This window comes from Oncorhynchus mykiss, chromosome 27 (genome assembly GCF_013265735.2).
Source record: "Oncorhynchus mykiss isolate Arlee chromosome 27, USDA_OmykA_1.1, whole genome shotgun sequence".
Lineage (NCBI taxonomy): Eukaryota > Metazoa > Chordata > Actinopteri > Salmoniformes > Salmonidae > Oncorhynchus > Oncorhynchus mykiss.
This window is the reverse complement of record NC_048591.1, coordinates 20,715,386-20,740,563: the sequence shown is the minus strand read 5'-3', so window position 1 is coordinate 20,740,563 and position 25,178 is coordinate 20,715,386. Positions and strand designations below refer to the sequence as shown.

Below are 25,178 nucleotides of genomic sequence, written 5' to 3'. Positions count from 1 at the left end.
TCTTTGATACATCATTTATTATGTAATTGGTGATTTTCAGTTTACAATGAACAGCCGATATGCAAGATACAGTAGTTGTCTTAAACTGAAAAGGTATTACATCCAATGAATTTCATTGCAGCAGGGAGCCAAGGCAATAAGACTTGTTAAAATAGCACAGAGCTAATTTAGACTTTATAATAATTATGTAACACTCCATAATTATATAAAAACACCCATGCCCCCATCCGCTGAGCCAATCCATACATGTCCCTGAGAGGCTGTGTGCCTGAGCTAGTGCATGTTTTCACTGTCAGAAGTTCCTACAGTCTCTGGTTTCAGGAACAGAAGCGGCTCTTGAATAGTGTGTGACTGCCTGGTGACGCAGAGAATAGAACAACATACAACTATTACATACATATCCTAACACCAGCCCATTACCGTGACAGCTGCTGAAATCCAAACAAAGGTGACGTCACTTTAAGAACAAACTGTTCATCAGTTTGTTGGAAAAACAAGGACTACTGGACAAGGGGGTCAAAACTTGATACCCTTTTGACTATTAGAAAAAATGTTTTCCCCTGTGACAATAATCCTTAAAAGGCTATGGGAGTCTCCCACATCAGTGATCATGGGTGCACACCTAATAATAAATAAATAAAATATCAGTTACACTGGCAAAACCATTTAATTTATAAAAACAATAGAAAAACTACTTAAATGAAATGTACATATTCTTTACATAATTAGAAAGCACTGTCCATGAGCTGCCACTTATGTAATCAAGATGTGTGGTCATTCATAAACCTTTAGAAAACATACACCCAACCGTATATACAGCACGACACACAATATCAAATAGCATTTAGAGAAAGTGCTAATGTTAGTCTTTAAAATGAGATGCAAATATCTTTGCTATTCTCTTGGTCTCTTCTTTCTTCGTGGACGACGGTGGTATATTAGGCCTGGGACGAGGAACGCGCCGACAGAGAATCCCATGTCTAAGAGAGCTCTTTTTCTGCAAAAAAGAGATTCAATCAATTGTTTAGCATAGAAACTGGCCTATTGTTCCTAGTTTGCAAGCAAACAAAATGCATCATTAGGCTTTAAATTGAGATACTGGGAGATAAAACATGTGAAAACGCAAAGATTTAAATGTCTACCATTGTGTGTTAATGAGTCAGTCCTTTCTCCATCAAATAGAACCAGCCCCACATTGGTCAAATACGTACAAATATGTGATCAATCACGATGAACTCTACTCTTAAAAGGGCTGGTCAGATGTTTGTTTTAATATTAGCACAGAGTGACTAGCTGGAACTAGTTTCCTTTAGCATTGAGTGACTTGCTGGAACCAGTTCTCTGACATGTCCTGCGAACTCTGTAGTCCCACTGCGTGATAAACAACTGCACCTCCACACCCCCTTCTTGAAACTGGATACATGCCAGTCTGACGCAGGGGCCCGGACAAGCAGGCATACCTCCCTATCACCACAGTTGCCCTTTAGTTATTTAAGTTAAGTTATGAGCCAAACCATAATGATTATTCTCATTAGAACAACTTCTGAGCTATTAATGATAAAAGACAAGAAATGTTGATTTCTCACAAATAGTAGGCCTAAATCTCCCATAGCCAGACTGCCAAGTGTGTTACCACACAGACAGACATATCAGCCCAGTGACTGTGACCCCACAGTTAAAGGTCAACACAACGCTGAGACGGAAAGACACTCAGGGTTCTTGTTTTATGATATTTCAGTCAATGGCATGTGGAGCGCCCTGAGTTTCTCCCTCTCTCTAGAGATGAGCTTAACGGTTATTTTCTCCTTAGCTCAATAGCAATGCAACCATTTGAGAGAGATCACCCCACTGCTAAAGACTAATCCTCAGGGCAGGAAAAACAGTTCCTCATGATAAAAGCCCCCCACCGTAGAAGTATATTTTAAAGAAGGCGGTGGCCTCTTATACTACTAGCTGCTGCACTGGCTCAGTTCTCGCAGTCGCTAGAGTGGCTCAGTTCTCGCAGTCGCTAGAGTGGCTCAGTTCTCGCAGTCGCTAGAGTGGCTCAGTTCTCGCAGTCGCTAGAGTGGCTCAGTTCTCGCAGTCGCTAGACTGGTCTAGACTGGTGCACTCTTGGACGCCCGAGTGGCACAGAGGTCTAAGGCACAGCATCACAGTGCTAGAGGCGTCACTACTGTCCCGGATTTGATCACGTGCTGTATCACAACCGTCCTTGATCGAGAGTCCCATAGGGCAGTGCACAATTGGTCCAGCGTCATCTGGGTTAGGGGGGGTTTGGCTGGAGGGGCTTTAGCTGGCTCATCTCGCTCTCTCAACTTCTTGGGGCAGGCCGGGCGCCTGCAGGCTGACCTTGGTCGTCAGTTGAACGGTGTTTCCTCTGACACATTGGCGTGGCTGTCTTCCGGGTTAAGCAGCCCGGTGTTAAGAAGCGCAGTTTGGCGGGTCATGTTTTGGAGGATGCATGACTCGACCTTCGCCTCCCGAGCCTGTTGGGGAGTTCAGCAATGAGACAAGATCGAAATTGGGGAGAAAAAGGGGGGAAAATTCACACAAAAAAATAAGACGGGTGCACTCTGTGTGACTCCTATACTGGCCCCCTTTACTCGCCGACATCCAAGCTGGACGAGGAATGGCACAGTGACCTATTAGTAGCTATGTCCTCCTTTGGCATTGGTATGACAGAATATTAGCACTGGAAGATGATGACTTGGCAACTTCAAGACTGTAGAGACAGTTTCCTTATTAGTCAGCAGCGTGCGCCTGATAGAATGAATGACGCAATATTCTGTAACCCATGGCTTATAATGCAACAATCAATCATTTTAGTGGAATTTGCTACTACTCTAAATGTTGATCTGTGTCTCAGTTACTCATGTCTAGACTTACAAAAACCTGTTATAATAGGATATTCAGGCTCAACCCAGAAGCAGAAGAAAAGCAGATTGAGGCAGAGAGAGAAAGAGGGGACAGGGCTGGTACTGTACTTACTGGGTCAGAAGAGGCCAGGGGGAAGACAGGTGCTATGCGTAGCGCTCTCATAGAAGCCTCCATGTTGTGAGATGAGAGGAAGAAATTAGGGATCTCCACAGGGTCAGAGCTGGACAAAAGGCAGTTAAGGAACAAGCAAAAACCAAGCATGCAGGTACTGTATTTATTCTTGGGTCCATGTTAAAACTGTAAAAAAAAAAGCTCAGCTTCAGCTAAACAGTTAGAATAACAAAGAGGTAAGAAACCAACGTTGACAATGCAAGGATACTGTTTAGACTTCCTGTTGTCTTCTTTGTGTAGGAACGTTTCTGGCTGATATGTGTCAGATGTGACAACAACATGTTCTGTGTCCTCTTCTGAGAAAGCAGCTGTGTCGTACAACAACCCGGAGGTCTCAACCTCTGACAGAACATCTCTGTCACCAGGAACCCTGCTAGCAGTCTCTCCACTACACAATAAGGACTGTTCGTGTAGAGCAGCAGGGATGGACTCCTGATGTAGTGCTGCCTCATTGTCAGAGGTTTGGAGTGTCCTCTCACCATCACTCACCGTGTCTTCCTCCTCATCTGTGTCTGGTCCCTGAGAGAATTCAGAGTTAACATGTTGCTCCCTCTCCTCTAGTCTGCTGCCTATGGCCTCACTAGACCTCCAAGCCTGCAGGGTGTCAGTCTGCAGATCAGACCTCTCCCCCTCCTGTTGGGTGAGGCTAGGGTGGTAGGAGTAGTCCAAGGCTTGGCGCTCCTCTGGTGTCTCCAGACTCTCCAGAGAGGCTAGGTCTGGGTCTGACAGCAGGCTGGTCCAGGGGCTGGTTCTGTCTGTTAGAGATGCAAACTCATTCAGAGGCCTGGGCTCTACCACGGTCTCCTCATAATCTCCATCCTCTTCCTCCTCTCTGGGACCTCCTCCTTCATCAGCTTCAGATGCAGGGGCCTTGTCCTCCTCCTCTTCATCAGCCTGAGAATCACTGTGTTCCTGATACATACATGGTACAGGTGAAGGGACAGGAGACAAATCCTCCTGGGGGGAGCCTGATGCTTTATGGAAACATGGAGCACTCTGGGGGAATGTTTCATAGCCTTCGGGCAGGTGGTGGTCATCTGGAACAGGGGGAGTTGTTGAGCTGTTCTTGGGGCTAGAAGGTATTGTCTCCATGCGATGATGTCCCTGTAGATCTGGAGAAAGGAAAGAGATGTGTTGAGTGGCCTGACACTAATAACAGTATAATAAATTAACAAGGCAATCCCCAAGACGTAGACATGAAGTAACATATTTTGGATACCCTTTGAATAGGTATGCACCCCAAATCTCATCCTATTCCCTATATAGTGAGAGAAAAAAAAGTTCTGGGACACTGTAAAGTCCATGGAGAACAAGAACACCCCCTCCCAGCTGCCCACTACAATGAAGATAGGAAACACTGTCACCACTGATAAATCCACTATAATTGAGAATTTCAATAAGCATTTTTTTACGGCTGGCCATGCTTTCCACCTGGCTACCCCTACCCCGGTCAACAGCACTGCACCCCCCACAACAACTCGCCCAAGCCTTCCCCATTTCTCCTTCTCCCAAATCCAGTCAGCTGATGTTCTGAAAGAGCTTCAAAATTTGGACCCCTACAAATCAGCAGGGCTAGACAATCTGGACCCTTTCTTTCAAAAAGTATCTGCCGAAATTGTTGCCACCCCTATTACTAGCCTGTTTAACCTCTCTTTCGTGTCGTCTGAGATTCCCAAAGATTGGAAAGCAGCTGCGGTCATCCCCCTCTTCAAAGGGGGGGACACTCTTGACCCAAACTGCTACAGACCTATATCTATCCTACCCTGCCTTTCGAAGGTCTTTGAAAGCCAAGTAAACAAACAGATTACGACCATTTCGAATCTCCATACCCTCTCTGCTATGCAATCTGGTTTCAGAGCTGGTCATGGGTGCACCTCAGCCACACTCAAGGTCCTAAACGATATCTTAACCGCCATCGTTAGGAAACATTACTGTGCAGCCGTATTCATTGATCTGGCCAAGGCTTTCGACTCTGTCAATCACCACATCCTCATCGGCAGACTCGACAGCCTTGGTTTCTCAAATGATTGCCTCGCCTGGTTCACCAACTACCTCTCTGATAGAGTACCTCTGGCAGTCTCTATGGGGGTGCCACAGGGTTCAATTCTTGGACCGACTCTTCTCTGTATACATCAATGATGTCGCTCTTGCTGCTGGTGAGTCTCTCTCTACGCAGACGACACCATTCTGTATACTACTGGCCCTTCTTTGGCCACTGTGTTAACAACCCTCCAGGCAAGCTTCAATGCCATACAACTCTTCTTCCGTGGCCTCCAATTGCTCTTAAATACAAGTAAAATTAAATGCATGCTCTTCAACCGATCGCTGCCTGCACCTGCCCAACATCACTACTCTGGACGGCTCGGACTTAGAATACGTGGACAACTACAAATACCTAGGTGTCTGGTTAGACTGTAAAGTCTCCTTCCAGACTCACATCAAACATCTCCAATCCAAAGTTAAATCTAGAATTGGCTTCCTATTTCACAACAAAGCATCCTTCACTCATGCTGCCAAACATACCCTTGTAAAACTGATCATCCTACCAATCCTCGACTTCGGCGATGTCATTTACAAAATAGCCTCCAATACCCTACACAACAAATTGGATGCAGTCTATCACAGTGCCATACGTTTTGTCACCAAAGCCCCATATACTACCCACCATTGCGACCTGTACACTCTCGTTGGCTGGCCCTCGCTTCATACTCGTCGCCAAACCCACTGGCTCCATGTCATCTACAAGACCCTGCTAGGTAAAGTCCCCCCTTATCTCAGCTCGCTGGTCACCATAGCATCACCCACCTGTAGCACGCGCTACAGCAGGTATATCTCTCTGGTCACCCCCAAAACCAATTCTTTCTTTGGTCGCCTCTCCTTCCAGTTCTCTGCTGCCAATGACTGGAACGAACTACAAAAATCTATGAAACTGGAAACACTTATCTTCCTCACCAGCTGTCAGAGCAGCTCACAGATTACTGCACCTGTACATAGCCCACCTATAATTTAGCCCAAACAAATACCCCTTTCCCTGCTGAATTAATTGTATTTATTTTGCTCCTTTGCACCCCATTATTTTTATTTTTACTTTGCACATTCTTCCACTGCAAATCTACCATTCCAGTGTTTTACTTGCTATATTGTATTTACTTTGCCACCATGGCCTCTTTTTTGCCTTTACCTCCCTTATCTTATCTCACCTAATTTGCTCACACCATATAGACTTGTTCCTACTGTATGTTTGTTTTACTCCATGTGTAACTCTGTGTCGTTGTATGTGTCGAACTGCTTTGCTTTATCTTGGCCAGGTCGCAATTGTAAATGAGAACTTGTTCTCAACTTGCCTGCCTGGTTAAATAAAGGTGAAAAAAAAAAGTGCTATACTTTTGAACAGAGCCCTATGGGAATAGGCTGCCATTTGGGACTAATCAGGTGAAGAGCATCTCACCACTGATGAGGTTGTTAACCTCCCCAACCAGGCGGGTGGACTTGAGAAGGAGCTGGGAGGAGTCTGTGTCTGAGACCTGGTGCTCGTCCAGTCTGGAGCGCTGGCCCTGCTCACTTTGAGAGGGGAAGGTAGGGGTGGACAGCTTATGGCTGAAGTACCTCTGGATGTCATCCAACTCACTTAGGTTCTTCCTAGAACAAACACAACAAGCACATTCCTTATTGAAAAGTTACTTCGGTGACACTTTCTGTGTGGGTATACAGTAAACAGTCCAGCCCCCCCCTATGGGCCCTGGTCAAAAGTAGTGCACTACATAGGGAATAGGGTGTAATTTGGGATGTAGACCTAATGTCCCAATCATTTACCGGAGTGCTGAAAACAGAACGGAGCTGGAGGGATGGGCGTCCACCACAGCAGCACTGGTGGGGTGGCCCACTCCCCCCTCCTGAAGACTCTGGTGGTACAGTCGCACCCTGTCCATGTGCTCATCATGCCGGTCACTTTCACTGGACCTGAGACATCGGGGAGGAGGGGGAGAGCAGAAAGGGGGAGGAGGAGAGCAGGAGGTGGCGACAGGGAGAGGGGGATAGCAGAAAGGGGGAGAGCAGGGGGAGAGGAGACCAGAAAGAAAAAAAAGTAACACCATTACGAATTGTTGAAGTGGTTGTCCAAAGTGAATTTAGGGTAGGTTTGTATGATACCATACACTTTATGTTGCATCTCATTGAAATGGATTACTTGCTGTTAAAGAAAGAATTGTGAGGGACAGAGCTAGAGACGAGCTCTACAGTACCTTTCTGGCAGCAGCCTGTCAGAAAGGTGGGGTGTGGAGTTGATCCTCTGCTCTGTGTAGCGGCTGACGTGGGAGGGGAAGCTGCTGTATGTGGCTGTCGTGTGGTAATAGAGGGGCAGGGTCTGGAACAAAGCCTGACAAATAAACACACGCACCACGGCTGTTAAACCCACAAAGATATACAAGTAGTACAAAACACTGATGCACTCAAATCCTTTTGTGACCGCTATGAGCCATTCTGGCTCAGACAAAGGTACTTACCTACTTACTAAATGCTAAGATGCTTTAGGAAGAACTTAATACAGACTAACAGTGAAAGCCACTGCTGTACTCACTGAGGAGTCTTTGTTGCCGTCACACACAGCCTGTCTCTGACCCCGCAGCTCCTGGACTCCCTTAAGTGGGGAGACAGACACTTTGAGCTGGCCCTGGCACTGGCCATTGAAGTCAGTGATGTTGTACCAGCCACACACTGACTGGAAGCCTGACAGGAGAGGGGACAGGTCCACTGAGGCAAACCCAATCACCCGCTCCACATCTAACAAGACAAGACACAGGACTAATGAAGTGCATTAAACATTAAAACAACACTAACTTTATCCCCTTCAACAATTGTTGGTTGATAGCTAGAGTATTACTACATTGCTGTACTGTACCTCCTTTGTGCCAGACTTTGAACACCAGGGACTGTTGTGGATCCAGAAGAAGTTGCTTTGACAGCCTGTGATTATCAAACAGTATATTAGTTCAGCGTGACACGGTCTGACAGAGGGCATTCTAAACTAGGCATGTTCCAATAATATCAACAGCACATTTGTTCATAATCATCCAAACAATCCTTAATAACTTTTATATCTTTGGGCCCATTAAACCTGAATATTACATAAACAGTATGTGTTGCAGGGGTTAAAACTAAAATAAATACCATGACTAGAGATATCTCCCGCCAAAAAATCCATATTGCGATAAATTGGCTGAATTGATTCGACAACGATAAATAGAACAATACGTTAACATTAATGTGCACCAGTTTTTAAAATAAACCTTCATTTTATCTCCAATCTCTAGTATAGTCTACATATCGTAATGAAGGACATCAGCTAAATGCCTGCGATAAGTGATTTGTATTGTATCCCCTTTCATACCAAAAAGTAATGACCATCATGTTTTAAGGGAAAGAGGATGATTTTATAAATTTATTAAACTGAGTTTGACCAATTCCAGTCCTTTTCAATATGAAAAATTAAATAAAAAGAATCCATATGATGTAAATCTGTCTCAGTGACGGATAACTTTAACCCCTGAGTTGTCTAAACCTCTGAAGTAAGCTATAGATGGTACACAGGTAGTCTACCTGCACTCCTGCTGGTGGTCCCAGACGGGGCAGTGACTGTCTGCTATGAGAGCTGTGGTGACTGGTTCAGAGTCAGTCGTGACGTAGGACACCCAACAACTGGGCAGCCCTCCACTCCGCTCAGCTAGAGGACAGCCTGCCAAGGAGACGCAACACAACCATCAGACTCATCAACAAAGTGTTAAAGGACACAATCAAAATGGATGACCCTACTGGAAGGATGTGTCACAAATGGCACCCTATTCCCTATGAGCAATGGTCAAAAGTAGTGCACTAAATAGGAAATAGGATGCAATTTGGGAGGCAATCTGTGTACCTTTAAGACTGAGGTGCATAGCCCTGTCCACAGTGATGGTGACAGTGAACGTGTCCTCCATGCTGACCTCGAAGGGCTGTGAAGGCTCTACACTCACTGAGGACTTGGTCTGGTGTCTGCTGGGTGTTCCAGACTGTCTGGACACAGATGCTGTGGATGAAGGGACTCCCTGCCCTCCCTCCTTCTCCTCTCCCTGGCTGTCACAGTTCTCCTGGTCCTGGCTGTCCATTCCTCCAGGTGTGTGCGCCTCTGGGAGGGATCCAGGGGTCAGGGTGATGTGGACCCTCAGGGCAGCTCCACTCAGATCTGGGGCGGAGCGCCTGAACAGGGGGTACACACCTACACAAACAAAACACTGGTGTGTTACTGATGACCCTTATGTAACATTATATTACAACATAGCATTTACAAAGGCTAGATAGTCAACGATTAGTTTGAGGTCGTCATCGACTGTTAGTTATATCAGTACTGTGCTATTTAGTATCTTGAAAGGAGCAAATAAAATGTCTTATTTTTTTACTAAATGTATTATTAGTATTACGTACCACTGAGATTCAGCTTGTGCCTTGCCATCTTGGCCAGGGAGGAGAGGTCCACGAAGGCTGAGCCCACCAGCCGGTCCATGTCATGAGGCCTAGGTCTCCTGTCCTTCCCAAAGGCCACCCACACCTGAATCTCAAGTTTCTCCTCCCGGAGGTACCACAGCAGGGGCTGGCTGCTCCTCAGCTCCACAGTCCTGCTTCCTCTGAAGGCCACCGTGGCCAGGCCCTCTTCCCCTCCACCTCCCTCCTCCACAGACAGGCCAGGGTGTCTGAGCTGGGAGCAGAAGGCCTCTCCGTCGTAGAGTTTATATCTAAAGTAGCAGTAGGTGGAGCGCTGCAGCTCGCTGTGTCCAGGCAGGAGGAGACAGTGGACAGGCAGCCAAGCTCTGGGCATGGACATGGTCAGGGACACCATCCTTGGAGTCTCAGCCCACATATCTCCCTCATTGGGTAGCTCCTCTTCCTCCTCCTCCCTCCCCACCTCCCAGCCCAGGCCCTGGGCGGCAGTGATGACCCTCTCTCTATCTGCATGGTGTGCAAAGTTGATGGAGATGTCCAGGCCGCCCACGAATATGTGATGTCTGGGAGATGAGGTCAGGTCCTTCGGCAGAGACACTCCAAACCACCCACTGATCCCTGGGAATTTACAACACGTTAGCAGTCTGTTGGTTGGTAAAGACTGACCCACTGACCTTATAACAGCACTGACTGAGTGTATTATACAGCATACTGAACCTGTTCTTTTATGGATGAGATCAGCCAGCTGAATTCTCACTGTACCCAACAGAGTATTCTTTGATCTCGGGCTGACCATCACTGCAGTAATAAAACACACAAAATGCATAAATACATAAATCCCACTGGATCAAGTTTCCATCATTGTTACATTAGGAAGATGAGCAAACTGTGAAATTAAATTGTATAATAATATTTCCTTGTAACAATTGACGTTAAAACACAACTTGTAGGATCGAGTACTTGAGCTGCAGTGAACCCATGATTGTCAATTGGATATATTAAATGTCTGATATGGCTTTTGTTTACAATTGCACCCAATAAATACCAAATAAACAAATAAAACCATTCATGCACAGTATTCTGATTGTATGACTAAATCCCATTGCAGCTGCTTCCTCACCCATGCGACTGTCTCTATTCCAGACAGTGAAGACAGCTGTGGCCTCCTGCAGGAGCTCAGCCAGGCTGCAGGTCTCCCCAGAGCTCCTCTGGACCTGTATGAACCAATTAATTAATTAAATTCTTGTTTTATTGTCCCATAGGAAAACTTGTGACAACAACACAGGCATTCATCTACATCATGTGAGTTCCATCACCTGCAGCTCACAGGGGAACTCGGTGTGGTGGTCAAACTCTGGGCAGAAGGTCCTGGCGGCCACACGGGTACTGCGCCTCTCCCTCTCAGGCAGGAAGGAGAGATGGGCAGTAACGTACACATTCACCCCAACATCAGCATAGTACTGAAACGTTTCATCTTGCTCTGACAAAGCCCTGTGGGAGTGTATGTTTGTTAGAAACAAATTGAGTTTAAATGCACATTTATTGTAAAGCACTAGGCCGTGTTACTGTAAAGCACTTTGTGACAGCCACTGACATAAAAAGGGCTTTGGTTTGATTGAACCAATTGAAATGCAGTGAATATTTATCAAAGCGTACTTGGAAAAGAGACCTAGGTCTCAATATGTCATCCCTGTTAAAATAGGTTAAATAAATAAAAAATGCAGAACATTCCAATGATTGGAATAGAGAGTGCGAGATGGCAGTACCTTGCTGCTGCCTGTAGTCCTGCTGCCCTGTGCACCTGAACCACCATGGTCACCACCCGAGAGGCAGCCCCCCCACTCCTTACATCAGATATCAACGGACGTTGTTTGTAATGAACAAACACATCAAGCAATCCTTGGAGAGTACATACAACAAAGTTAACTGATCAAATACTGTATGTATGTAAGGAAAGTGTCTTGATTTCAGGTTTTGTAAGTACAGTACAGCATTGCCTGTGCGTGTTACCTGAGGGCTGAGGTTGGTGTCCAGCAGGGCTGTCAGTCCTGGGCATCAGCGGAAGGGAGAAGACCTGGGCTTCAGTGGGCTGTTGTCTCTGCATGGTCACCATGGCGCACAGCTTGGACAGGGGCAGCATCCCTTTAGCCACCAACTGGTCCCGGACATTTGGGTAATAGTACCTGCAAAGGTGGGTCAAATAAATTCCATTAAACCACCAGTCTAAAAAAACTATGGAAGCTTGAGTGCCAATCTGTTTGTGCTATCATGTCAACTTGACACCAAACATGGCTTGACAATGACAGCAATGGAGTTGACAAGAGCACAAACAGATCAGGGACCAGGCTAAAACAACGTTGCGTCGGGTATACTGGCCTCAAGTGGTCAGGAGAGACGTAACAGGTTCTGTCCCAAATGGCATTTAATTCCCTATATAGTGCACTACTTTTGACCAGGGCTCACAGACTGACCTGCACCACACTTCAAACGGGATGCCTCCTCCATTGGCCAGGCCCTGGCTGGAGAAAGAGCTGAGTAGCAGTCTCTGGACTGGGACTTCTACAGGAGCTAGCAGCAAGTGACTCTCACTGTGGCCAAACACTGGGTCAGGAACACACAGGGTAGTGGTGGTACGGAACTGCCTCAGATTCACACCTAGAGAGGAGAGAAATGGACAGTACATTAGCAGAGGATAAACAGACAACAGACCTCAAACCCTCATGTCAAACGTGATAAATGTGTATTCAAGGCTAGAACAAGAAAAATATTAGTGCAGTGCTAACTGTTACAACACTGAGACAAAGGGCCCTTGTCAAATGCACTGCACCATAAAGGGTATATGGTTGGATGCAGCCAAAGACAAGAAACTTAAACATGAGCTATTTGCTTACTGCAGTTTAACAGATTTGGGTCCAGACTTTGAGCAGGAGGTTCCTCCTGAGTAGGGAAGGTGTACTGGACATAACAGTCAGCCTCCCCCCAGACTGTAGACTGTAGTGGTGTCAGCCCCTTCACTCTCTCCACTCTCACCACAAACAAGTGCTCTCTCATAGTCTCCTCGGGAGACGGCTTCACCTGAAGGATAACAAAGATAAAACTGTTACAAGGACCGCTGGAATTGAATTTACCCTGAAATCCTGGACTTGTATGAATAACATTGAGCAGCAAAATCCTGAAACAACTTGCATTAAAAACATTTTAAAGACAGAAAACAATTCATAGCTAATTACATTTTGTTCCTTGTGTGGTTGGTGATCCAGCAAATGGGCTGGTCTTGGGAGATGAGACACAGAGCCAAGTTCTTCATCCCTCATATGCTGCAGAGATACTATTTGGACAGATAGACCCATGGCTAGAAGCACCCGGAGGTTGCCCTTAATAATGCCTGAAAACACATCAATGACTGGCATGTAGCTGTCCACCCCTAACACTGGGTACTGAGCCTGAAGCAGAAGGTGGGAAATCTTGGGATCTCTGAAAAACAAAAGAAGAATCAATCAAACAAAAATACATTGTATTGAGTAGCTGTTTCCATAATAACAGGTGTTATATGACTCATTTATATATAGTACAAAGGTTGAGTTATAACAAGATAATGTATTTCAAACCTTTCCCTCACCTGAAGGACATGTAGAACTGGTGGAGGGGTAGTTTGACCAGCCCTAGGAGCCGATCCTGCCCTAAGCTTCCTGCTCTCTGCCAAACCTCAATCACCATCACATTGTTCCTCATCCTCTCTAGCAGCCTCGAGGTCAAAGCCACAGGAGCCACCTGAGAAACAGAGTATTTAAACTCACATTTACCAGGCAGACAGAATCACATCATAAAGACACCCTATTCCTTTCATAGTTCACTACTTTTGACTAGGCTGAGGGCCCATTTGGGAGGGGTTTTCATTGCCTTTGATATGAATACCCTTAGCCAGTGGAGGCTGGTAGGAGGACGGGCTAATTGTAATGGCTGGAATGGAATCAATGGAACGGTACCAAACATATGGAAACTACGTTTGACTCCGTTCCATTTAAACCACTCCAGCCACTACAATAAGCCCGTCCTCCAATAGCTCATCCTACCAGCCTCCTCTGCCTTCAGCAGCATCACGCTGACTGGGTATAAAATGAATCTGTTCCATCAGTTAGTTACCTGTACAAAGTTGAATGAGGGGTTTGCCTGGCCCCAGCTGATCACTGATCTGGACGTCTCATCCTGGCCAAAGAGCTTACAGTTCAAGTAGACATTAGGAGGCTGCATGGGTCCACAGCTAAAGTCCTTTCCATTAGGCACCATGAGCAAAGCATGCAGCAGAACCCCACTGTCCTCCTCCACCACCTGATGGGCCTGAGGTCTGTCATGAGATGTCTGGAGGCTGGTGAGAGGTGAGGGACCTTGGGGGGCCATAAGAAAAACATTTACAGTTGAAGTCAGAAGTTTACATACACCTTAGCCAAATACATTTAAACTCAGTTTTTCACAATTCCTGACATGTAATCCTAGTAAAAAAGCCCCGCCTTAGGTCAGTTAGGATCACAACTTTATTTTAAGAATGTGAAATGTCAGAATTGTAGAGAGAATGATTTATTTCAGCTTTTATTTCTTTCATCACATTCCCAGTGGGGCAGAAGATAACATACACTCAGTATTTGGGATCATTGCCTTTAAATTGTTTAACTTGGGTCAAATGTTTAGGGTAGCCTTCCACAACCTTCCCAAAATAAGTTGGGTGAATTTTGGCCCATTTCTCCTGACAGAGCTGGTGTAACTGAATCAGGTTTGTAGGCCTTCTTGCTCGCACACACTTTTTCAGTTCTGGCCACAAATTTTCTATGGGATTGAGGTTAGGGCTTTGTGATGGCCACTCTAATACCTTGACTTTGTTGTCCTTAAGCCATTTGCCACAACTTTGGAAGTACGCTTGTGGTCATTGTCCATTTGGAAGACCAATTTACAACTAAGCTTTAACTTCCTGACTGATGTCTTGAGATGTTTTCCTCCCTCATGATGCCATCTATTTTGTGATGTTCACCAGTCCCTCCTGCAGCAAAGCACCGCCACAACATGATGCTCCCACCCCTTTGCTTCACGGTTGGGATGGTGTTCTTCGGCTTCCAAGCCTCCCCCTTTTCCTCCAAACACAACGATGGTCATTATGGCCAAACAGTTCCATTTTTGTTTCATCAGAGCAAAGGACATTTTTCCAAAAAGTACAATCTTTGTCCCCATGTGCAGTTGCAAATGGTAGTCTGGCTTTTTTATGACGGTTTTGGAGCAGTGGCTTCTTCCTTGCTGAGCGGCCTTTCAGGTTATGTCGATATAGGACTCGTTTTACTGTGGATATAGATACTTTTGTACCTGTTTCCTCCAGCATCTTCACAAGGTCCTTTGCTGTTGTTCTGGGATTGATTTGCACTTTTCGCACCAAAGTACATTCATCTCCAGGAGACAGAACATGTCTACTTCCTGAGCGGCATGGCGGCTGCGTGGTCCCATGGTGTTTATACTTGCGTACTATTGTTTGTACAGGTGAATGCGGTACCTTCAGGCGTTTGGAAATTGCTTCCAAGGATGAACCAAACTTGGAGGGCCACAATTTTTTTTCTGAGGTCTTGGCTGATTTATTTAGGTTTTCCCATGATGTCAAGCAAAGAGGCACTGAGTTTGAAGGTAGGCCTTGAAATACATCCACAGCGATACCTCCAATTGACTCAAATGGTGTCAATTAGCCTATCAGAAGCTTCTAAAGCCATGACATCATTTTCAGGAATTTTCCAAGCTGTTTAAAGGCACAGTCAACTTAGTGTAAGTGAATATCTGACCCACTGGAATTGTGATACAGTAATTTATAAGTGAAATAATCTGTCTGTAAACAATTGCTTGAAAATTACTTGTGTCATGCACAAAGTAGATGTCCTAACTGACTTGCCAAAACTACAGTCTGTTAACAAGAAATTTCTGGAGTGGTTGAAAAACGAGTCTTAATGACTCCAACCTAAGTGTATGTAAACTTACGACTTCAACTGTATGTGATTGATTTTTGTTCCTAGTAGTCTTTTTATTGTTTACACACAAGGATGAGTTGAGCGTGTTCCCTTCCTTTACTGACCTTGAGGGGCCACAGTTATTTTTCCCGTCCTGGAATATCTATTATTAACAGTAGATAGAGGGATATCCTCCCCTCTAGTGTCGTGATGGTGAGGCCTAATGGTTGTCATGTCCACCCTTGAGGGGCTAGCTTCTCTCTGGGGACTGGTCAGGGCATGGGAGGGGGCTCTGTAACTAGCTCCAGCTGACCTTTGACCATTGGCTGATGAGAAATCTTTGTTGTCTGCAGCCAGTTCAAGTGACACCTGGAGAAACAAAGAGGGAGATTGAGATAATTGTTGTATTTATTTTTATTTAACCTTTATTTAACCAGGTAGGCCAGTTGAGAACAAGTTCTCATTTACAACTGCGACCGGGGCAAGATAAAGCAAAGCAGTGCGACACAAATAATAACACAGAGTTACACATAGAATAAACAAACAAACAGTCAATAACACAATAGGAAAAAAGTCTAGTCTAAAGTGTGTGCAAATGAGGTAAGATAAGGGAGGTAAGGCAATAAATAGGCCATAGTGGAGAAATAATTACAATTGAGCAATTAAACACTGGAGTGATAGATGTGCAGAAGATTAATGTGCAGGTAGAGACACTGGGGTGCAAAGGAGCAAAATAAACAACAACAAAAAAACAGTATGGGGATGAGGTAGTTGGATGGGCTATGTACAGGTGCCGTGATCTGTGAGCTGCTCTGACAGCTCATGCTTAAAGTTAGAAAGGGAGATATAAGTCTCCAGCTTCAGTAATTTTTGCAATTCGTTCCAGTCATTGGCAGCAGAGAACTGGAAGGAAAGGCGGCAAAAGGAGGAATTGGCATTGGGGGTGACCAGTGAAATATACCTGCTGGAGCGCGTGCTATGGGTGGGTGCTGCTATGTTGACCAGTGAGCTGAGATAAGGCGGGGCTTTACCTAGCAAAGACTTAGACGACCTGGAGCCAGTGGGTTTGGCAACAAATATGAAGCGAGGGCCAGCCAACGAGAGCATGCAGGTCGCAGTGGTGGGTAGTATATGTGGCTTTGGTGACAAAATGGATCGCACTGTGATAGACTGCATCCCATTTTCTGAGTAGAGTGTTGGAGGCTATTATGTAAATGACATCGCCGAAGTCAAGGATCGGTAGTATAGTCAGTTTTACTAGGGTGTGTTTGGCAGAATGAGTGAATGATGCTTTATTGCGAAATAGGAAACAAATTCTAGATTTAATTTTGGATTGGAGATGCTTCATGTGAGTCTGGAAGGAGAGTTTACAGTCTAACCAGACACCTAGGTATTTGTCGATGTACACATATTCTAAGTCAGAACCGTCCAGAGTAGTGATGCTGGACGGGCGGGCAGGTGCTGGTAGCGATCGGTTGAAGAGCATGCATTTAGTTTTACTTGCATTTAAGAGCAGTTGGAGGCCACGGAAGGAGAGTTGTATGACATTGAAGCTCGTCTGGAGGTTAGTTAACACAGTGTCCAAAGAAGGGCCAGAAGTATACAGAATGGTATCGTCTGCGTAAAGGTGGATCAGAGAATCACCAACAGGAATAGCGACATCTTTGATGTATTCAGAGAAAAAGAGTCAGCCCAAGAATTGAATCCTGTGGCACCCCCATAGAGACTGCCAGAGGTCCGGACAACAAGCCCTCCGATTTGACACACTGAACTCTATCTGAGAAGCAGTTGGTGGACCAGGCTAGGCAGTCATTTGAGAAACCAAGGCTGTTGAGTCTGCCAATAATGAGTAATAATCCAACAATACACTCAATATGTCAACAACCACCTAAATATGATAAACGTAACAAAGGCTGTGTCCCAAATAGTACCATCTTTTCTATGTAACCCTATTCCCTTTGGGCTCTGGACAAAAGTACAGCACTATAAAGGGAATAGGGTGCCATTTGGGATGTAGACAAAATGGTGGACAGTGGCAGACAGGCTCACCTTGAGGGGGCCGATGTCCTGGCTATCACCAGTCCCCTGCAGACTCTGGACAGGCAGAATGATAGTCTGACTCAGCTGCTCCCTCTGCAGTAGACAGCGGAGGGGGAACACAGCCTTGCCAATGGCTACAGGCTGCAGAACAACACAGAACACATCCATTAAGGTGCAATATACCAACTATATACTATCTATAAATACATAACTTGGGTAAAGTAGCACAGAGGCTTGGTTACTGTACAATAAAACATAAAAGTAGATTTTTGTTGTCATACAAGTGTCCACATACTTTCTTCTGGGAGCTGTTTCTGAAGTAGATGTTAAATGTGAGTTCTGTTCCCCACCACTGCTCAATAGTTGACCCACTGAAGCGGACTGGAAACACATTGCGCTGCTGAAAGTTCACCCCTACAATGCAGAGTGAGACAGACAACATGAAGGTGTTGTTAAAGATATCATTCCTAATAATTCACAATACAAATTGAAATATCAAACTCTCTGACAATGCTAAAGAAATGTGTCTACAACACAAATGGTACGAAAAGTAGTGCACTATATAGGAAACAGGGTGCCATAAAGGACACAATCTTTGACAATGTTAAAGTCTTACCACCTCCTGTAACTTTACTAGAGAAAACTCGTGTCACCTCTGCTGCCAGGGCCTGACTAGGATCATGCCTGCTGGAAGCTACGGGGAACAGGTACTCCACAAAATAGGAGCTATGAAAAGAGAGACAGACATGAAGCAGGAGCATAATGGTAATCAAACAAAAGGGGAGACAAACATTTGAAATATTGGGCGAGTTAGTTTTGCATCCTAAAGGGAACCGAGCGATGCAAAACGAATGTGCCCATTGGCATGTTTCATTATGGTGCATACCATTTCTTAGAGGAGAGGGGTCGAGGAGGTTTCCCTTTGCCAGACATCTTCTTAGGTATGGTGGTGGTGCTGTCGGCAGGCACAGTCAGGGAGTGAATCACTACTCTGGCCAACCGAACCTCACCTAGGACAGTGAGCTGGTCCATACACAGCCCAGGAAGCATATCCCCAGTCCCTGGAGTCTGCACATTTTCTGAGTCCAGGCTGACACAGAAGGTTCATTACTGTACAATGACTTAAATTCATTTTGAAATGTTCAATATATCTTTACAAAGTAAAGACGGAGACACTAGTAGAGACAACAGCAGAAATGAGTATAACTGACCCTCCACTTTTCTTTGGACCAGAGTGCCTCAGCTCTTTATCATCACCCCTCTTCTTGAGATTCTTCTTTGGAGAAGGACCATCCTTGTCGTCATCACTTGGACTGCTGTTAGACATCTGAAGGACACAGAGGTAAAATAGTGACCCTAAAGGCTACAGTATTGCCAATGTAAACATATACGGTAATATTGGTAAACAGAGTGCAGGTATCCATCTTTCCATTATCCTGCTTTTTCAAACTTGTGTACCTATAACTGACAACATTTTTTATTAAGGACTAGAAAAGAGTGCAGAAACCCATTGTTTCCTTGGTAAACAGAGGACAGGTGTTGCTGACTGGTGGCTGACACTCACAGGAGCTTTGTAGAAGAGGTTCTCTAGCAAGCTCTGGTCATACTGTGGGTCATTGAGTTCACTGTCTCCATACACACTGAGGAAAGAATCAGGAGGAGAGCCCTCTCCATCCCAGATAGGGAGAGCAGATCCGTTCAAACTAACAAAAGGAGAGAGAACACGACACACAGTTACTTATAGAACTATACTGCAAAGTTACTTATACAGATACGTTTAATCAACTTGGTACCAATTACTAGGTAAAGACACAGTTTTGTTTGATCTTAATATGCTAAGATGGGGGTCAAGGCTACCTGCCCAGCAGCAGATCCACTGCCCTGTTCTCAGGGTCAGCAGCAGTACAGTCTGGGCTGAGGTAGTCTGGGGGACTGTGGGGAGACTGCAGGACACTGGAGTCAGCATGCAGAATGTTCTGCAGTAGCCTCCCATGGGGAGGAATGGACGGTCTAGAGAAACAAAAACAAGACAAGTTCCCTAAGCCACGCATAAGTCAATGAGAGAGATTTTTAAAAGGACTGGAGCCATATGTATCAAGCATCTCAGAGTAGGTGCACTGATGTAGGATCAGATTCCCCCTAACCATGTAGTCTTATTTCTTATGGTTTAAAGGGCAAAACGGATCTTAAATCAGCACTCCTACGTACTCTAAAATGCTTGATACATACGCCCCCTGAACTCAGTTTAATACTAACATTGGTGGTGCTCCTATGTTGTCCTTTGGAAGAGGTAGAGGAGTGTCTTTCAGAGCCAGTTCAGAGTCCATGTCAGACTTTAAAGCTGATACCACCATGGCATTTCTAAGCTTGCTTCCACGCTCTAAAATAACTAAAACAGGAAAGGATACAGTAGGGATGTTAGCAGAAGATAGACAGTTTCTCTATTGTACGCATTCAGTGCATTCAGAAAGTATTCAGACCCCTTCCCCTTTTCCACATTTGGTTACGTAACAGCCTTATAATAAAATTGATTACATTTTTTAAAAATCCTGATCTACCTACACACAACATCCCATAATGACAAAGCAACAACAGGTTTAGACATTTTTGCAAATGTATTAAAAACAAAAAACAGAAATAACTTATTTACATATGTATTCAGACCCTGTGCTATGAGACTCGAAAATTCAGCTCAGGTGCCACCCGTTTCCATTGATCATCCTTGAGATGTTTCTACAACTTGATTGGAGTCCACCTGTGGAAAATTCAATTGATTGGACATGATTTGGAAAGGCACACACCAGTCTATATAAGGTCCCACAGTTGACAGTGCATGTCAGAGCAAAAATCAAGCCATGAGGTTGAAAGAATTGTCCGTAGAGCTCAGAGACAGGATTGTGTCGAGGCACAGAGCAATCAAATACATGTATAAAGCCATTTTTACATCAGCCGATGTCACAAAGTGCTATACAGAAACCCAGCCCAAAACCCCAAACAGCAAGCAATGCAGATGTTGAAGGGTACCAAAAAATGTATGCAGCATTGAATGTCCAAGAACACAGCGCCCTCCCATCATTCTAAAATGGAAGAAGTTTGGAATCACCAAGAATCTTCTTAGAGCTGTCCGCCCGGCCAAACTGAGCAATCGGGAGAGAAGGGCCTTGGTCAGGGAGGTGACCAAGAACCCGATGGTCTCTCTGACAGAGCACCAGAGTTCTTCTGTGGCGATGGGAGAATCATCCAGAAGGACAGCCATCTCGGCAGCATTCCACCAATCAGGTCAGATGGAAGTAAAAGGTACATGACAGCCTGCTTGGAATTTGCCAAAAGGCACCTAAAGGACTCTCAGACCATGAGAAACAAGATTCTCTGTTCTGATGAAACCAAGATTGAACTCTTCGGACTGAATCCCAAGCATCACTTCTGAAGGAAACCTGGCACCATCCCTATGGTGAAGCGTGGTGGAAGCATCATGCTGAGGGGATGTTTTTCAGCGGCAGGGACTGGGAGACTAGTCAGGATCGAGGGAAAGATTAACGGAGCAAAGTACAGTGAGATCCTTGATGAAAAACTGCTCCAGAGCACTCAGGACTTCAGACTAGGGCGAAGGTTCACCTTCCAACAGAACAACGACCCTAAGCACACAGCCAAGACAACACAGGAGTGGCTTCGGGACAAGTCTCAATGTCCTTGAGTGGTCCAGCCAGAGCCCGGTGTTGAACTCAATCTAACATCTCTGGAGAGAGCTGAAAATCGCTGTGCAGCGACACTCCACATCTAATCTGAAAGAGTTTGAGAGGATCTGCAGAGAAGAATGGGAGAAACTACCCAAATACAGGTGTGCCAGGCTTGTAGCATCACACCCAAGAAGACTTGAGGCTGTAATCACTACCAAAGGTGCTTCAACAAAGTAATGTGTAAAGGGTCTAAATACTTATGTAAATAAGGCTATAATGTAACAAATATGGGAAAAAGTCAAGGGGTCTGAATACTTTCCAAATGCCCTGTATATGATCCCTTTACAGTATGTACATGATGATGCTGTAGTAGGCTACAACCTGAAAGTATGTCGTTGGTGGTCTGTCCGTGAGTTGATTCCTGCACTGTGGGATTTGCCGCTCCCTGTCCATGTTGAGATCTACTTGATGTTGGCTTTTGGTTCTCAAGTGCCAAGTCAGTCTTTTTTTCCATCTGGGCATTTTGGAAGTACAAATGGTCTTTCCCTCTGAAAATATTACAAAAGCATGAAAGCATCACTGAAATGAGAGAGAAGCTGCTTGAACAGACAGTAGATATGACATTAGTAGATTGTCTACCTTGGCGTATTGCTCCCTGACTCTTTCCCACTGTTGACAGAGAGTGGTCTGGACAAGGAGGGCACCACTAGAATGTTTGGTTGAGATGCTGGCTTCACTGTGGACCTGAATGCAGACACAGCCGTTTCGATACTCATGTCTGTGGTGGGAACTGAGCAGCTGCTGTCGTACGTTTCAGTCAGGGCCTCCAGAGCAAGCGACACCTGGAAAAAATGTTAATCAAGAACAATCTATATGTAGACTCATCCAATTCACTGATGTCTTCTAACAGAGAGCCTGGGAAAGCAAGATAAACCACAAAGCATCTATCAGAATTAAATAACACATTTTCAATTGGGTTGCAGCCTCCCTACCTGTAATTCTCCAAGCTTCTCAGACGTTGGAGACACCAGGGTGAAGAACCCACTGATGGAGTGTGACAGAGAGAGACAAGAAATCCCAGCAACCTGAGCACGAGCAATTGGCAGGTGTTCTGGCTTTGTCAGCACCTCCAGCACCAGAGAGCCCATATCTGAAATACAGACAACATATATAGGGAAAAACAACAACATCAGGAGGTCATTTGAATATTCTGAAGACAGCTTGGATCACACAATGTGGCATACCATGCATGCAATAGTTACCTGTTAAGTAGGATGTGAACTGCTTCGGTCCACATCGGATGGGAAAGCGAGCGGTGGACTTCACAGTCTTCTGTGTCGTTTGTGACCCATCCCGTGGTCTGAAGTGGGTCCCATTGGAAGACTCTCCCCACCAGCGCAATCTGATAAAAGTTGTCGGGGAAGGCTTGGGGACTGTCCATAAAACTCTGCTTACTGTCACTCGTAGAAAGCATCGCAGCTGACCCTCAACCAGTGGAGGGAGGCTTGTGGTTGGGGACACATCACTGGGGACTGCAATTTTTTTTGTTGTCAATGTAACTTACATGATGTTACTTACAGCGTAAAATACATTTCTACTACTAACGTTAGTTATAAAAAAGTACTAGTAGTTTATTTCGTATTTTGGAGAAATTACACCCTGCTCCTACCGCGAAGAGAAATTTAGCACCCGTGAAACATTTATTACTCTGGCGCGTTACAAAAGTATATGGGGCCAGTTAACGTTAATAAACAAAGTCAGTGCAGGTAACGTTCTGTTGTTGTTCGCTGGACCAGCGCTAGCTAGCAACAACAAGCTAGCTAGCAACAACAACAAACAAGCGACAGAAATTGTCTTAGCTACTAGGTCCATCAATTGAGGTTGCAAGTTTTCACTATATCCATGTCATTAGCATGCAACTAACTAGTTAGCAGCAAGCAGCTTCAAATGAGAATCTACATTTTTCACCAGTCACCACACACAGCCAGCAGCATCACGTTAGCTAGCTAATGAGATTGGCGTTGTTCGTAGCTAGCTACCTTTCCTCCTGATGCTTCCACATTTGGTAGACTTCAATTTTTTTGTCTTCATTCCTTACCAATAAATGTGATATGACAATATTAAACCTAAATTACATTATGTAAACAAGTTGTCAGTGCAAACTGTCCCTGAGCAACAACGTTCGTTAACTTTCCTCAGTCCCGCCTCTAATCCAAAAACCGCCGCTGTTATCCCGTGGTGCACTGTGGGAAGTTGTGTCAATGCAACTCCAACCTCTCATCACCAGCACCAATCACCACCAGAGAGCAGCACTGTTCTGTACAATACTGTAACGTATCAGGTCCACCATCATCATAGATGGTGAAACTAAAATCAACGTTCACAAATCCTAGTCTTCAATCATTTGTGGGTACTGGATTTGAGGCTTTTGTTCCAAACAAGGGTGCAACACACGACTCAGCAATTCAAGATCTTGATCAGCAGTGTATACGTAAATCCAGATGTGCTAGAGCAGGTATTCCCAAACTGGGGTACGCGCAATGCCGTCCGGGGTACGCCAAATAAAAATGGGATTCATATTTTAAAATATATATAATATATATTTTAATATCTATATTTTTATATATACAGTCCATTTATATTTTTCAACTGGGCTATACATTTGGGTGAGTTTTTTCTCGCCTGAGTAGCCTCGTTTCACTGCCAAAAATAAAATGAAACCATCTAGTGTTCAGCGAAATAACAACACAATGTCAAATACAGGTAGCCTAATCAAATAATTAACATCCAATCACATTAACCGTTACTCTCTCGCTTCCAATAATGGTCCGTATGTGGCCAAACGTAGCTGCTGCTCATTCCGTTTGCTCGAAAATGGACGAATAGTTAGAAAAAGTAAGGCCCGCGTCCATAGAGACAGATACCAGCAGTACTACACCTGCACCTGTTGACGACACAAGTTGTTCTGCTTCCACGAGCACACCCAATCCTAGCATCAGTAATTCTACATTTGTTGTTAGCTTAGCTAGCATGGACACTGACAGTTGTGAATCTGATGCAGCCAAAGAGCTACTGCCGCATTGCTCAAAAAAATAAAGGGAACACTTAAACAACACAATGTAACTCCAAGTCAATCACACTTCTGTGAAATCAAACTGTCCACTTAGGAAGCAACACCGATTGACAATACATTTCACATGCTGTTGTGCAAATGGAATAGAGAACAGGTGGAAATAAAAGGCAATTATAGCAAGACAGGCCAGTACATCAGGAGACGTGGAGGAGGCCGTAGGAGGGCAACAACCCAGCAGCAGGACCGCTACGTCCGCCTTTGTGCAAGGAGGAGCAGGAGGATCACTGCCAGAGCCCTGCAAAATGACCTCCAGCAGGCCACAAATGTGCATGTGTCTGCTCAAACGGTCAGAAACAGACTCCATGAGGGTGGTATGAGGGCCCGACGTCCACAGGTGGGGGTTGTGCTTACAGTCCAACACCGTGCAGGACGTTTGGCATTTGCCAGAGAACACCAAGATTGGCAAATCTTGTTCACACTGAGCACACGTGACAGACGTGCACGCCCAATTTTTCAGTTTTTGATTTGTTAAAAAAGTTTGAAATATCCAATAAATGTCGTTCCACTTCATGATTGTGTCCCACTTGATGTTGATTCTTCACAAAAAAATACAGTTTTATATCTTTATGTTTGAAGCCTGAAATGTGGCAAAAGGTCGCAAAGTTCAAGGGGGCCGAATACTTTCGCAAGGCACTGTAGATAAGGCAAGGCCCATAGCATTTGCGAGCAAGACCCTGAGTAAGTCGCAGAGAAGGTATCCGGCACACAGACTTGAATTTCTAGCACTGAAATGGAGTGTGTGTGAGAAATTCAGTCACTGGCTTAATTAAGGGGCACGAGTTCACTGTCTGGACAGATGGTAACCCGTTAACGTACATCATGACAAAACCCAAG

The 25,178-nt window shown here is 45.0% G+C and overlaps 1 protein-coding gene across 1 annotated transcript; it reads right to left on the bottom strand.

Annotated features, from left to right (window-relative positions):
- On the bottom strand, positions 1-23,515 carry c2cd3 (C2 domain containing 3 centriole elongation regulator). Its single transcript, XM_021587955.2, has 35 exons — positions 23,251-23,515; positions 22,474-22,743; positions 22,204-22,361; positions 21,851-22,053; positions 21,593-21,759; positions 19,791-19,923; positions 19,392-19,544; positions 19,099-19,237; positions 18,746-18,861; positions 18,421-18,624; positions 18,151-18,260; positions 17,830-17,948; positions 17,544-17,675; positions 15,620-15,863; positions 13,663-13,904; positions 13,139-13,290; positions 12,750-12,993; positions 12,411-12,594; positions 11,991-12,174; positions 11,530-11,702; positions 11,286-11,418; positions 10,836-11,010; positions 10,640-10,733; positions 10,237-10,317; positions 9,505-10,137; positions 8,960-9,298; positions 8,644-8,779; positions 7,946-8,010; positions 7,625-7,827; positions 7,290-7,423; positions 6,862-7,008; positions 6,497-6,687; positions 3,257-4,160; positions 2,989-3,097; positions 1-997 (listed from the first exon to the last, which is right to left on the bottom strand). The coding sequence occupies exons 1-35, from the start codon at positions 23,300-23,302 to the stop codon at positions 863-865; spliced, it is 6,858 nt and encodes a 2,285-aa protein (XP_021443630.2). The 5' UTR covers positions 23,303-23,515; the 3' UTR covers positions 1-862.
- Between the last annotated feature and the right edge of the window lie 1,663 nt (positions 23,516-25,178).

Coding starts and splice junctions, on each gene's coding strand:
- c2cd3 (XM_021587955.2), bottom strand. CDS start 23,302: ATGAAGACAAAAAAATTGAAGTCTACCAAATGTGGAAGCATCAGGAGG. Junction 19,924..21,592: donor CACCAACGACATACTTTCAG/GTTGTAGCCTAC, acceptor TTCCTGTTTTAG/TTATTTTAGAGCGTGGAAGC. Junction 11,703..11,990: donor CCGTTTGAAGTGTGGTGCAG/GTCAGTCTGTGA, acceptor CCACCTTTGCAG/GTACTATTACCCAAATGTCC.